Source organism: Aristolochia californica, unplaced genomic scaffold (genome assembly GCF_029961685.1).
Source record: "Aristolochia californica isolate CCGP_79_NKW_82.1479 unplaced genomic scaffold, dmAriCali1.0.hap1 SCAF_15, whole genome shotgun sequence".
Lineage (NCBI taxonomy): Eukaryota > Viridiplantae > Streptophyta > Magnoliopsida > Piperales > Aristolochiaceae > Aristolochia > Aristolochia californica.
Window position 1 is genome coordinate 22217107 of NW_027181826.1, and position 13690 is coordinate 22230796.

Sequence of the window (13690 nt, forward strand, 5' to 3'; positions counted from 1 at the left end):
ATAGCAATTCGGTTACCCACCTGAGTTTTTTCCATTAATTTTTATTTATTTTTACTACAAAAATTTTATTTATAAAAATATATATTAAAAACTAAAATTAATTTAAATAATATTAAATATTTAATTTTATAATTGTGATATTAATTAGTTATTTAGTTAAGTAACCTATAATAAAACTATTATTTGATTTTATAATTAACATACCATAACTAAAACAATTAATGAATTTCTAAATCATTATTTCATAGAAATTTTAATTTAGTATTATATTATAATGCAATATAAGTGCATATTAAGTTAAATTAATATCATAATAAACATTTAATATCATTTTTTTATATAATAACTATTAAATTAATTAAAAATTATAAAATATATTTAAAATAAAAAATCTAACTAGCTTATAATAAAACTATATGTTAGTGGTAAGCAAACAATTATGAGACAACTTCATTATAAATGGTTTGCTAGATATGGCCAACACATAAACCTGTATCCAAGACATGGGAAGCCTGAGACAGCGAGTCCTTCTTACAGCTCTTTATCCTAAACACAGGACTAAGGTCCTATTGAACCCAGCTAGGCTTAAGAAAAGCCTTAAGAATGTTTAATGAAAGAGAGAACAGAAGCTCTGCAACAAGTCAAGGATCAATTATAAATTGAGAACCAACACCCAGGTGTTTTATTTTCATTTCTCTTTTCTATCTTCTGTAGGCACTGATGATTTTACCATCAAAGTGTGGAACTGGCTAGCACAAACAGAAATCTTTCAGTCCAACCTTCTCAATAAATATGCAATCTGAACCTCCTTTGTCAACGGCATGATCCAATCTCCATACAGATTAGCCACCAAGCTTGGTTGGATTTTTAAAACAGGATCACCCTCATTGGCTTGTTCACTTACATTTAGGTCCTGTCCATATACTCTAGCTTTGGTTTCTACCCTTTGTTTAATTGCAGCCTCAACTGCCTCATATGTTAGCAGATTCATCAACTGGTCACTATCCTGAACAATCCAAAAACATGAAGAATGTTAACTCAAGGAGCAGAGCTGTTAATTCAGTGGAAAACAAACTTTACTTTTAGCACTTAAGATATGTTATTAAGGTAAAGACAAGTTCATGGCAAACTTACTTTGATCAACTTGTTAAACCCAGCCCCATTCTGCAAAAGCAGGTCAACCTACCTCCTCATGTCAAGTTTAGCAGATGTGTTGTTTAAGTTATTTAACCGATTAGATAACCAAATTTTAATTATTCTACAAATATCCCATCTGTTATCAGGTCACAAGGCAATAAGATCTTTTTTCATATGATGCTTACTTTCAATCAATATCTGACCATCTAACTTATTATTTTAGTCAGCACCCATTTATGGGTCAGGATATTCCAATTACCAATGGGAGGTGCTTTTCAGTATTCCAGATGGAATGGGTTATTTCTAATGTGATAAAATCAAGAAAGCCAGAGCCAAACACTTCAGAAAGGAAGGCAGTAAAGGTCTGACATGAGAAAAGATTCATACCTGGGCTCTGATAGCTGCTTCATAGACATCAGGAGAGGCTTGATACTTCGCCTCTGCAACAAATTTACCGTAGTGGATTCTCTTCGAAAGAGCCTGAAAGGGGAAAAAAGGGATTTACAATGTGAAAAGAGAGAGAGAGTTTTACTGTTCATTTGATGATTGACTGAAAAAACTTGCAAAGTTTCAGACAGGAATTTATACCTGTAGGCAAATTGTGTCACAAAGAGCAGCCGATCCACAATTTCCATCATCTCCTTCTTTAACAAGTCTAGGAAGCAGATCAGTAAAGTACATATTCCATATTTTCTTGTTCAAATTGATAGAGTCAGCAATAGAATGCAAAACCTAGTTAGGGAGAAAAAGAAACACAAACACAGTAGAGTCAATAAGCTAGCACTAACAAGGAATAACAAATTAACAAGAAGAAAAAGCAGAAGAAAGAAAAACAAAAAAAAACAGTGGAGCTCAAGAACGAAAAGCAGAAGAAAGAAATAAAATAAGTAGTGCTTAGGCTAACAAAAGACCTATATACCCAATGCACTAGTGAGTCCAAGGGCATGATGGAATCAATACAAAGTTACTACTGAAAAAGAAAATCTAGAAACAGAACTCGAGAAGATTTATTTTAGAAGACCAGTGCACAGATGAAAAACCAAGATATGCCCAAGCAAATGTCTGGTGAGTAATGATTTTGGTAAAGCCCAGAAGCCAGCATATTCACAAATTAAAATTTTTCAACAAGTCTGACATTAAATATCTGAGACAATTTCCACTGATGCAACAGCCAACAGATGGAATTAAAAGGAAGCACCACATGCAACAGGAATTCACTGAATCACAGGATATATATCTTCCAGTCAACATTTTTACTACCTGTGGGTAATGCAGAGGAGGGAGCCTCGGCTCAGGCAAATCTTCAGGAAAGAATGGATGCTCATCTGGGCTATTGTATCTATCAACCTGACTCACAACAAAAAATACAGCTGATAATTCCAAGATAAGAAACATAGCTTCACCATATGAATTCTTCTTCTTTTCTGTTTGTGGTTTTAAATTTACCTGTGCATGAAGCTTTTCTGTCTCCCTAAGCATAAACTCCACCAAAGAGCAGTTGGATGCATCCACAGAATATAAATTACGATCATATGTATTGGAATTATAACAATATTGTGCTCTCTCTACAAGGCTGAAGATTATGCTATCTTCTTGCCTTATTAATGAGTTCCGGATACCCTCTAAGGTAAAGCTTTTGCTTTCGTCCACTCTATGACTGGTTGAGGAAAAAAAAAACTTATATTAGAAATCCAAAACAAGATCTGTGCAGATATTCGAATTGAATAATACAAAATGTTCACCACAACTTTTTGTTTTCAAATTCTCATCCAAGCTCTGAAACATAACTAGTTCCAATCAATTAATATACAAATCTAGTTCTGATCAATTAATATTACTGCAGCTGGAATTCTCTTCTGAACACAAGAACTCAACAAAGAATCAAGATCAATAGAAAATTGCATGTCTCTTAAGTCTATGCACTACATACATCAAATGCTTTCAAATTATAACTTGTAATACCTGGTTGGAAGACAAGAATTCCATATGTTATCTACTCTCGATCTGTAAAACTACTATTCCTGATTCATATCAGCTAATTTCTAAAGTTGGTTCTTCAGGATACCTTATATCAGGCGATGATGGATCTAATAAACTTGCAGGACAAGCTGTTATAAGAACAGACCCACGTCGGATCTCACTTTTGCAACTAATATTGGTTAATTATCTAAAAATTCTCGTACCAAAGCTAACATATTCAGAGAAGAAAAGGATGAAACAAAATACAGTACCTGACAGGCGAAATCTTAGAGTTTCCAACTGACTGAAGGATTTTACCCGCTGAAGCAACTAAAGAAAATCTAGACGCGGAAGGGCTTTGCCTTGTCCGTGTAGGAAAGGAAGAGAAGTAGGTTTTTGACAAACGAGGAGCAGACGTAGCAGGGGAAGGAGACGCTTTTAACATCTTTAAGTCCATTAACAAAAAGAGAGAAGCTTCAGAACTAAACGGAGAAACCAACCAACAGAAGCGAGAGCAGATTGCGGCCTGCAGATTTTGACAGAAACAAAAGGGGTGGAACTAAACGGAGAAACCAACCAACAGAAGCGAAAGCAGATTGCTAAAGCAGATTTAGACAGAAACAAAAGGGGTGGTATGTGGAAAGAGTTGAGGATGGTGGACGAGTGCAATACGAAACACGTCGGATGCTTTTTCCTTGTTGACAAGCGAGGAGAGAGACGGTGGCAGGTGGAGGGTCGTGGTTACCGAGCCGAGAAAAATATTCGCATCTCTCCCTTTCTCTCTCTTGCACCTGGCGGCTTTTGAAACTATCGCCGGATTTGCGAAGACCAAAACCACTATGGAGTAAAACCAATTTTCAGAACGATCTAACAAGAGTTAAAACTCAACAATGGAAGGTGCCATCGTGCATTTGCCTCGTCGAGAGTTGGGTGATTCTGTAAAAGTTACAGACTTCAGAGATTTTGGCTGGATTCGTAGAAGTGACTAGCGGTGAATGTAGATTCCAAAGATCCTGGACTGGTTATTACTTAAAATCTCTATCGTCCATGACGGAGATGACAATTTGTCAATTAATTTAATTATTCAATAATTATATAATTGTCTAATAATTATTTTTAAAAATATTATATTTATTAGATAACTAATATTAAACTTGATTACATAAAAGACGACCTTATTTTAATGGTTTCATGTTCATTATCGCTTGAATCTCAGTACAGAGAAGAAAATTTTGTTTATCTTCGCAGAATTCGAAGTTGGTGGTCTGTGTAATCTTCTTTATCATGTTTGTTGACAACCCAGGTGAATCTGCACGAAGTTGCCTACTTGGGTGTTTTTTTTGGAATGTTCTTTTCGTCAGATATGGGGACTCGGACGTCCAGTGCCCTTCATCTAACAGTTCCTACTCTATCCCCTTCGATCCTTTCGAAGTCTTCAATGGGTTCTCATTTTTCCTGGACTTCACGATTACGACGAGTTCTCTTCCTCGGTTCTCCCAAAACTCGGTTAAATGCTTCTTCTTCGTCTTTCACAAAGCTTCACTCCTCGTCGCATATTCTTTATTTGGTATCCTCGCCTGTCCTCTTGTCACAGACTTCTAGCAAGTTCTTCAGATCTGAGAATTTACTTAGCGACGTATTAAATGGATTGTGATTTCGCAGAAGGTTTTGGCTGGGTAGACCTCTATTGAGCAGATTGCAGGTCCGAGTTTTTCATTTTCCTATTTCAGTCACGGTGTTTGGAAAAAGATTTTCGATATTCCATGGTTGGGTTTCGGGACTTATAATAGACTCTCTATTTTTCTTTGGCTGAAACGACTGAAATCTTTCAGCTCTCGCTTTTCTCGGAGAACGGTTTCGGTGACGTACCGACATAGTACTTCGTTCTCGTATTTTCTGGTACTCCTGCTGTTTCTCTTTTAAACCTTTGAATATTCCTGCTTGGTTTATTGGAAAATGCCAGTCCTAGAGCTGCTGTAATTTCATTTATTATTCAAAAGATTGGATCTGGCTTTCAGTGTTTGGAAATTGCTGTTTGTGCTCTCTTGACAATAATCAATATATTGCTTTATGAGTGAGGAAATCAAACGACCATGTAGATCTTTTTGTGCCTCAATTGCAACGCTTTGAAAATTTTATAAGTTCTCTGGTTGTTGCAGAGCATGGGGGAGGTAGACTCAAAACCCTTTGAATCAGTCCAAGCTGCTTTGTCTTTGTTTGGGCAGAAGACAGAACAAAGAAAGTATAGATCTACCCGAAATGAGGTACAGTGTGAATTGGTCTCTGAAATTTACTGAAGTCTAGAAAGGCAACCGGTTAATTTATTTACCCTTTGTATCCAAATTCCAGACTTCGTTTTTTCTCATGTTCACGAAATCAATCAACAAACCGAGGAAGAGAATAAATTTTTTGTCCTCTGTTCTCTTGTTCGATTACATCACCAGAGATAAAAATGTTAAATGAACTGGTTCTGGTTCTAAGTCAGCAGCCAACATAGTATGCTTTTGGTGATTCTCTCGTTGGTCCAGAACTGAACAACAGACCCTCAAGAGGTTACAGCTAGGGGGTCCTTATTTCAGTATAATCGTCACTGTTTTGTTTCAATTATGATGGATTATGCTGAATGAATCTCCTTTTACTACTTCTGAAGCTATTCAGCTTATCAAATTTTCAGAAGTTGCTCCATTTCTATGACCTTGCTCCGTATGCAGAACCTGACAACTAATTGAGTGAAATAGTATGTTGTTTTCCTCAGTATTCATCTTCATCTTGTGGAACTTCATATTTCCCTCTTGCCTGGTAGAGTCTGCAAGAAGTTAGATATCTGGTTAGAAATTTATGATTTCTATATCCTTAATTAGATGTTAACGTGCCTCTGTTTCTTACAGAAGATAACCATTTATGTAATTCTTATATTGGTACTATATGCTTCATTCTATTGTGAGCAGGAAGTGGAAAAAGAAATTGAACTGGATCTCATGCAAAAGGAATTGTCTGGGTACAAAGTACAGCTTGAAATAAAAGAGTCTGCCCACATGCAGGCCCTTCTTGAGCTTGAAGTTTGCAGCAAAAAGGTTGATGAACTCTCTACCCGACTCAATGAATCAGAGAATGAAAGAGAAAAATATATAGTAGAATACAAAAAAACTAAAAGCCGTCTAGATAAACTTGAATCAGAGAATACACATTTATTGGCTCAGCTCTTTGAAAATGATAACGCTCGAGGAAGTCTCCAACAGACATTGAACGAGTTGAAGACTGCTGAAGAAGAGCTGAAAGCTCAACTTGCTGCTTCCAATGAGGCTAAGGTTTCTGCCCTGACACAAGTTGAATTGATGGAAACTGCTCGTGAAATGAACAAAGAGAAGATTGCGGAGTTTCTGAAGCATGTTTCAGAGCTTAATGAAGCTATTTTGTTTTTAAAGCTATCAGCCATTGAAACAGATAAAGAGAAGACTGCTACTTTGTTTTCAAAGGATGAAGCAATAGAAAAGGCGTATGAACAAATAGAAGAGATGAAAAAAGAACTTGATAGAGTTGAGGATTTAGAGAATAAACTCTTGACTAAAAATCTACTTGTTGAAACTTTAGAATTGGAACTAAAGCAAGCAAAGGGGATTGCATCTGATGCTATGAAGGAATCCGAGACTCTGAAAATAGAGATAGAACAGAGGGGTCAAGTGAATTCGGAGAGAGAAATCTATGTCCAGTCAATTGAAATGCAACTGCATCAATCAAGACAAGAGGTGCAGCGTGCACAACAAGTAGCTAATGACTTAAATTGTCAGACTCTGCTATTTAAGGACGAAATACACAAGGTGAAAAGTGAAATGGCTCAGGTAGAAGAAAAAGAATCCATGGCCAAACTAGAAATTGCAACTCTGAATTCTGAACTCCACAGAGCCAGATCAAAGCTTGCTGCTGCAGAAGCAGCTGAACTAAGAGCCGAGAGTATTAGATCAGGGCTATATCTTGCTGTGCAAGAATTGGCAATGGAAGCCGAGGCAGCCAAGCAAGACACTCAAAGACTGAAACAAGAAGCGACAGGTACTGGAAACATCATTTCATCAGAGTTTGGCTCGACGATCACAATTTCAATGGAGGAATATGAGACTCTGACTAGAGAAGCCAAGGTGACTGATGATGAAACTGCACCACCTATAGAAGATAACATGATTGAATCCTCATACAAGCTGGAGTTGGAGAAATTGAAGTTAGAGCTTGGAGCTGCAAAAGAAGACATTGACAATCTGGTTGTAGCCGCTGGACAGGCCAAAGCAAGGGCGGAGATGGCAGAAAAAGCAAAAACAGCTGTGGAGGATCAGCTCAGGAAGTATAGAGAAAGAAAGGAGAAGAAAAGAGCAGCAATAATAGCACTTAAGGAAGAATCAAGTTGGTGGAGCAGCAATCCCCCTGTGTATGATAATCAGCAGGCAACCTATCAATCATTGGGTAAAGTTCTAAACATGAAATTCTAATTTTGCAGGCAAGGCAGACATTCTCTATGGTGATAACTATTAAATTATCCTCAAGTAACTAGTTCAATAATGGTTTATATCTTTGTTGACCCAAGAAACATAGGACTTAGTATTCTTTTGTCTTTTAAGTTTCGGAATATGTTCAGTGACAAAAAAATTCACTGCATTAGAACTGGTTTTGGAAAAAACAGAAAGAAACAGAAAAAGATAAACACCACTGCAATTTGTATTACAAACCCAGCAGCAAAGTGAGTCTATTGAGAGAAGCTAACATGGGCTGAAGGAGAAGAAATAGAAGAAATTTTGTTATTTAACTTTTGAGTGATTTTTCTTTTCTCCTATGTCTTTATGTCTTTTTGGTCTCTAACTTGAGAAGAAATAAAAGAAGAAATACAAATAAGAGGTATTTGGTAGTATTTGATAGAGTTTACAATAAAGAATTCTTGATGTTGTGAGAAAATTTATTAGGTGACTTGAATATCTAAGGGGGAAAATTGAAGATGAAGAGTTTGCATCCATAAAGAATGTTGTGCAACCCAAAGTGTTGAAGATGAAGACCAAGAATTTTATTTTACAAGCTAAAGTTAGCAACTCTAGATCGAGGGGGAGTGTTGAAAATATATATGATAAAGAATCTCACAATGGAAGAATCAACATGACAAAGTGGAGTCATGTAAACTTTCTTAAAGGAGTAAAGGATTTTTGCTGAGTTTGTGTTCTTATTAAATTAAAGGGTAAACCAGGATAAACAGGTAAACTATCTCTACAAATAGCAAGATCATATGGGTAAAAGACAGAAGAATTACTGTCTCAAAGGAAAGGACGATTTCCATATATTTTTTAGATGCTTTTTGTTCATGGATCAGTAACGCAGATTTTTTAATCACCTGTATCCGAATAAAATAAAGTTTTCCTCTGTAATGGTGACAGAAACTGTTCCGCACGTCACATATACAGATCGAATCAATTTACAAATGTAGGTGATTGACAACAAATCGCACTGTGTTTCGTAATGACAGGTAATAGTTGACAACTGACAGGAAGATTCCGCAATGGAATAATGGAAGACAGAAGAACAAAGCTTTATTCAAGAAACCAAGCGCACATAAATCAAACAAGCAGATACACAGAGACTCACACTGGACACCTTATTTACTGTCTTGGTTGTTTCGTCTAGTTAATGGTTTGCATGAGCTCAATGTGGACTCCTCCGATGCTGAGATTACCTTCTCGCGGAACCAGGGTGATCACAACGTTCTCATCAGCTTCAGCTCCGATTTCTTCCAGTAACGAAGTGATGCCGAACTTCTGGCGCATCCTGGTGTGACTGCCATCCCGGTTGGTGTGGTTGTGACGAATCCTGACGAAGCTCCCGGCAAACGTGCCGAGTCCGGCAACATAAGAACCTTGACTCAGCCTGTTGACGTACACATCAAACCTGGAAGCTGCCGGATCATTCAGCTCAATGTCGTCGACGAATAGAACTTCAGCCTTGCGGCGCTTGTCGCTGGGAGATGGAGAGGTTCTCGGCCTCCTGACCACGGCTCTTATTGTACCAGAAAGGGGACGAGGTGTAGGCCCAAATTCGCTCACCGGGAACGACGACTGGGGAGAAGTCGGTCGGGGGGTGACTGGTTGGGGTGAGCTGAGGTACTCAACCGGCACATTCTGGTAAACATATCCGAGATCCTTCTGATTGAGGCATTGCCGGGTCTGTTTGATTTATGTTTTTCAAAAACAAAACGCAGTTCATTAGTGTGCTGTTATTAGAGATAATGCATCCATGAGAACATGAACCATATATTAATCAAACTGCAATAGGGCCTTTCGTGTCAGTATCTTACCGTGACGCTGACCACCTTCTCATTCTCGTCGAAGAAGACGAACCTGGCATCTAGCCAGTCGTTGTCGTTGAACTCCGTCCGGTTCCCTATGACTGATCTGTAAGTGCTCCAGAGGCGATCGATATTCACATGATGAGCATAAAACAAGGTGTCACGGGCAGCAGAGAAGAAGTTGCCCATGTCCAGATTAGGTGGTTCAACTTGCCCAATCCAGTAATGTACTGCATTGTGCAAATTCTCCAACATGCCCGCCATCAGCGTCGCGTTGGGTATATCCCCTGCTCTCAGAGCACTTCCCATGAAGAGTTCAGGAATCGGGGCGCTATCCGTGAAAATCCTGCGCAAGTATTCGATGTTATCCTCAACAACTGTGCCGGAGGGAGGCAGGTCTTCTTTGTCGAGGGCGTAAAGGAGGTCCATTGGAAGAGGGAAATGAGACCGGTTGCGGTTTCGATTGTAAAGACTGGAGTTGGGGTCGAGATACATGTCAGGGAACATCATTCCATCTCGAACATCGTAGCACCAGAAGGGGAGACCGAATGTGTCATCACTGATGATTTTTCCAAGGATCCTCTCGAAGAAGTAGAGGTAGTATCGGTGCCAAGGAAGGAAGATCCAGCTGAAGTGTACCTGTACAGGAGAATTACTATTCTTCTGGTCATAAGCTGCATTACAGTACGCGCAGTGGATCCTCGCTTGCTGCATGAAGTTCCATGGGTGGTTGCTGGGGAGGTTCTTCATGTCAGCAATAGCCCTTTTAAACCTGTCCTTCTCCCACTGAGTAAGCAAATGGGCGGCCTTCCTGGTGCGGGTGGGCACATTGGTAGGAAATACGTATGGTTGGATATCGATAGGCTTGCTAAGGTCATAAGGAGGACAGCACTCGATGGGACTGTTGCCACCAAACGTATCAGGATAGTTAGCGACATGGCATGCCTGCAAGTCTGGGTAATCTAAAGGGACTCCCATGGCTGACTGGTTTCCACCAAGGCTGGTGGCGCCGTAAAGCCCTCCCAAGCCGAGGAGGACATTACGACGGTCCACCTTCGTTCCCCTCACGTCGCCATTCTCACTGCTACTTCTAATACTAGTTGTCACCCTTGGGGCTCGGGGCCGGCCCCTGACAGGACAGCCACTGAAGGAGGCAGAAGAGGAGGAGGTAGTGCCGGAGTAGGGAGGAACGAGTAACATCGCCGTCGCCATCTGGGTTTGGGTGTTTCCTTTGGCGAGAGGAAGAACTTAAATAGATTACTGAACCAGATGATCTGAATCGAGGCATAAAACGTTCCGCGAGTTTTTCTTAAAGCTTATCCTCGAATACTTGGCCCCTTTCACTGTTTTTACCGACACCATCTTGATTGGATTCGCTGGAATTTGACTGTAAATTGTTTGGTGCGGTTGTTGAATTGAACGAGATAATGGACGCAGCGATCAGTCGTCAACTTCTAGATTTCTAGACATGCTTTACGGAGAAAAAATCACGAGGCGGCCAGGATGAGTAGTTTGCATCCACTGGAGATTATTTAATCTCTTCTCGATGATACTACTCATCACGGAGCCGCCGCCTCATAACCAGATATTACTTGTTTAACACAACTAGGCCCGTAAAATATACGCCGATTGGGACATATTCCGGGTTGCAACTCGATTCCATCACCTTTCTGGGCAGTAAAGGTCGGAACAATACTGATAATATGAGCTGAAGAGAGCGTCACTTTAATTGACCGGAGACGATGATGCTCCATGACCTCCATTTGCACCATTTCCTGTAAGTCTTGTTTGCAGCAAGGGGACCACTGTGTTCCCTATTCATGCATCATCCTGTTGCAAGAAGATTGGCAAAAAATTATTTGCTTAAAGAAAGGATAAGATTGTGAGGTATTTCATCGTTATTTCCTCAAGGAAGCTAATTGCTATTTGGAGCATATGGCGTATATACTTAGGTTGGGGTGGTATTTTTGTACATCAGTATTTATGTATTTTATACACAATTACATCTAGGGTTAATATAAATTATACTTATGTAACCCTAATTCAGATATAGTATATTTTTCAGCCGTCACTCTGGTGGATGTAGGCATACTGCTGAACCACGTAAAACCCTTTTTGGTCTTCTTTGTTCTTCCTTGATTCTTTGTTAAGGTGGAGTTCACTTGCATTGTGATAGTAAGAGTGTCATTTATTTAGTAAATAACCAGGTGTATCATGCGAGGACCAAACACATAAATGTGAGATTTCATAGGATCAGAGAATTGGTTTCATCAAAGAACTACTACTTGACAAAGTTCACACTTTTGAGAATGTAGCAAACATGTTGACAAAGCCTGTTACTACAGTTAAGTTCAAGCATTGCCGAACCAGGTAAAACCCTTTTTGTAAATTATACTTATGTAACCATAATTCAGATATAGTGTATTTTCCAGTTGTCGCTCCGGTGGATGTTGACATACTACCGAACCAGGTAAAACCCTTTTTGGTCTTCTTCGTTAATCATTCCGTAGTAGCTGTTCGCATCAGAGATTATCTTATCTTCCCTTCGGATTAAGAGATAAGATCTCTGTTTCAAATTGTATTTATCCATTCGATGTGAACAGGTCTTGTTCATTTTACATGTATGACAGAAATGGAGGAGGAAATCTGACCCTGAAATTGTAAAAATGACAGTCAAATAGAAAACTTGACATTGTTTCTAGAACTATATTCCCTTAAAAAAATTGACCTTAGACTAAATGGAAATAAGCTGCCAAAGATTCGTTATTATTCAACGATTGCCTCCACTTTAGACAAGTCTTAAGGATAAACACAACCTCAGGCAGCAACAGGGAACGGGCTGCCTGATAACGAAAGAGATGGAGAAAGGGAGATTATGACCAGGTCTGCTTGGCCTTCACCCTTCATGAATCTTTCGATGTTTTAGTGTGCATACTGTTATGTAATTACGCCATTAAAATGCTTACTGCATATTGAATATCTTGCAGTTGGGATTGGACTGAAGAGTTCATTTTCGCCTCATTTAGGTGCTTGTAGCAGAAACTTTTCTATTTATCTTTCAATGGAAGAGGACTTACAAAGAGAGTCAATTACAAGTGAAAACTACTGGAACCATGGTAAGATTCAAGACTAGTACTTGTTGCAGCTAGCAGTAATAGGAAATCCTAATGAAGATTATTCTCAAGCATTGATTGAGCTCCTACATCACGCCAGAAGTCACCATTTCAATTGGGTTTTCGTCTTCCACGGTGTTGTTAGCAAGTGGGAGGAGCTGAACTCTTTCAGCGCAGATGTTGGGCGGCTTATCGATGCAGTCGGTGGCAAAAGAAGCAGTAGGATCCAGACAAAGGCGAACGTTTCTGAGAACGGAATTGGCGTTTGCGCCGCAATTAATGACGGCAGTGTTGGCTCCCAGTCCTTCGTTGATGGCGTTCATTACGTCTACCAGATTGTAGGTGTTGGATTCTGAGGGTAGAATTCCTGATCATACATTTAAATTAGTGGGAAGAAGAAAATAGGAAAATTATGTTGCAGGAGTTGCAAGAAATTAACGACTTGACTCACCTTTCCTGGCAAGTTTGTCTAGAACGTTGGCGTCCTTGGTCAGGTTTATGGCCCTCTGGAAATATTGAGGCTGGTCGATGCCGCTGCATTTTCCGTTGTCGTTCCAGGCGTCACCCCATTCATTAACGCCGGTGGCAGCCGGGCAATTGAAGCTCGGCCAGTACTTATACATATCCTGTACGAAATTTTGAAGCTGAATGGAAACACGGAAAGAAAGGTAATATACTTTAGCAAATAGAATTCCAGAGGTTAAAAATGAAACGAGGTAGAAATGAAATGACAGAAAGGGTGAGAGAGATTACTGCTGCAGCATAGAAGGGGTTGGGATTGCATTGCGGGTAACTTCCAGAAGTGAAAGAACGGGCAAGGTAGTGAACCACAAAATCGTTTTGACGGGGATACGTGCTGTGGAAACAACACTCGCCTTTGCTGCAAAGTCCTCCAGGCCACTGCAAAACGAATCAACTAAAGCTTTTCAATATTTTCAGTTCAAAGCCCCCAACTGATCAGAAAGAGAGAGAGAGAGAGAGAGAGAGAGAGAGAGAGACCCTGAGGTACAGGAAGTACTGGTCTTGAGCAAGGGAGGCGGAGCAAGAGAGGAGGGTGACAAGAGCAGCAATTACAAAGCGATAAGCCATTTGGAAGGAAGAGATACCAAATGCTCCTCCCTCTCCCTATTTATACATTCGAAAGGTCTCATTCACCAGTTGCCTTCAC

At 39.5% G+C, this 13690-nt stretch overlaps 4 protein-coding genes across 8 annotated transcripts; 1 reads left to right on the plus strand and 3 right to left on the minus strand.

Moving 5' to 3' along the window:
* Positions 1 to 441: 441 nt before the first annotated feature.
* LOC137951739 (chorismate mutase 1, chloroplastic-like) lies at positions 442 to 3987 on the minus strand. Its single transcript, XM_068798619.1, has 6 exons — positions 3369 to 3987; positions 2584 to 2794; positions 2398 to 2484; positions 1726 to 1869; positions 1525 to 1617; positions 442 to 1006 (listed from the first exon to the last, which is right to left on the minus strand). The coding sequence occupies exons 1-6, from the start codon at positions 3551 to 3553 to the stop codon at positions 770 to 772; spliced, it is 957 nt and encodes a 318-aa protein (XP_068654720.1). The 5' UTR covers positions 3554 to 3987; the 3' UTR covers positions 442 to 769.
* A 321-nt stretch (positions 3988 to 4308) lies between these two features.
* On the plus strand, positions 4309 to 8674 carry LOC137951694 (WEB family protein At5g55860-like). 5 transcript variants are annotated; one of them, XM_068798544.1, is made up of 4 exons: positions 4323 to 4995; positions 5256 to 5360; positions 6045 to 7548; positions 8594 to 8674. In XM_068798544.1, exons 2-4 carry the CDS (start codon positions 5259 to 5261, stop codon positions 8602 to 8604), a joined length of 1617 nt encoding a protein of 538 aa, XP_068654645.1. In that variant the 5' UTR covers positions 4323 to 4995; positions 5256 to 5258; the 3' UTR covers positions 8605 to 8674. The 5 variants fall into 5 exon arrangements, with proteins under 5 accessions (XP_068654644.1, XP_068654645.1, XP_068654641.1 ...); XM_068798540.1 differs by lacking the exon at positions 8594 to 8674 and having other exon boundaries at positions 4323 to 4798; positions 4929 to 4995; positions 6045 to 7966; XM_068798543.1 differs by lacking the exon at positions 8594 to 8674 and having other exon boundaries at positions 4309 to 4399; positions 6045 to 7966.
* Positions 8675 to 8747: 73 nt separating this feature from the next.
* On the minus strand, positions 8748 to 10735 carry LOC137951693 (polyphenol oxidase, chloroplastic-like). The gene is made up of 2 exons (XM_068798538.1): positions 9419 to 10735; positions 8748 to 9287 (listed from the first exon to the last, which is right to left on the minus strand). Exons 1-2 carry the CDS (start codon positions 10619 to 10621, stop codon positions 8748 to 8750), a joined length of 1743 nt encoding a protein of 580 aa, XP_068654639.1. The 5' UTR covers positions 10622 to 10735.
* Positions 10736 to 12608: 1873 nt separating this feature from the next.
* LOC137951243 (ribonuclease 1-like) lies at positions 12609 to 13611 on the minus strand. The gene is made up of 4 exons (XM_068797830.1): positions 13522 to 13611; positions 13276 to 13422; positions 12974 to 13166; positions 12609 to 12889 (listed from the first exon to the last, which is right to left on the minus strand). Exons 1-4 carry the CDS (start codon positions 13609 to 13611, stop codon positions 12609 to 12611), a joined length of 711 nt encoding a protein of 236 aa, XP_068653931.1.
* Between the last annotated feature and the right edge of the window lie 79 nt (positions 13612 to 13690).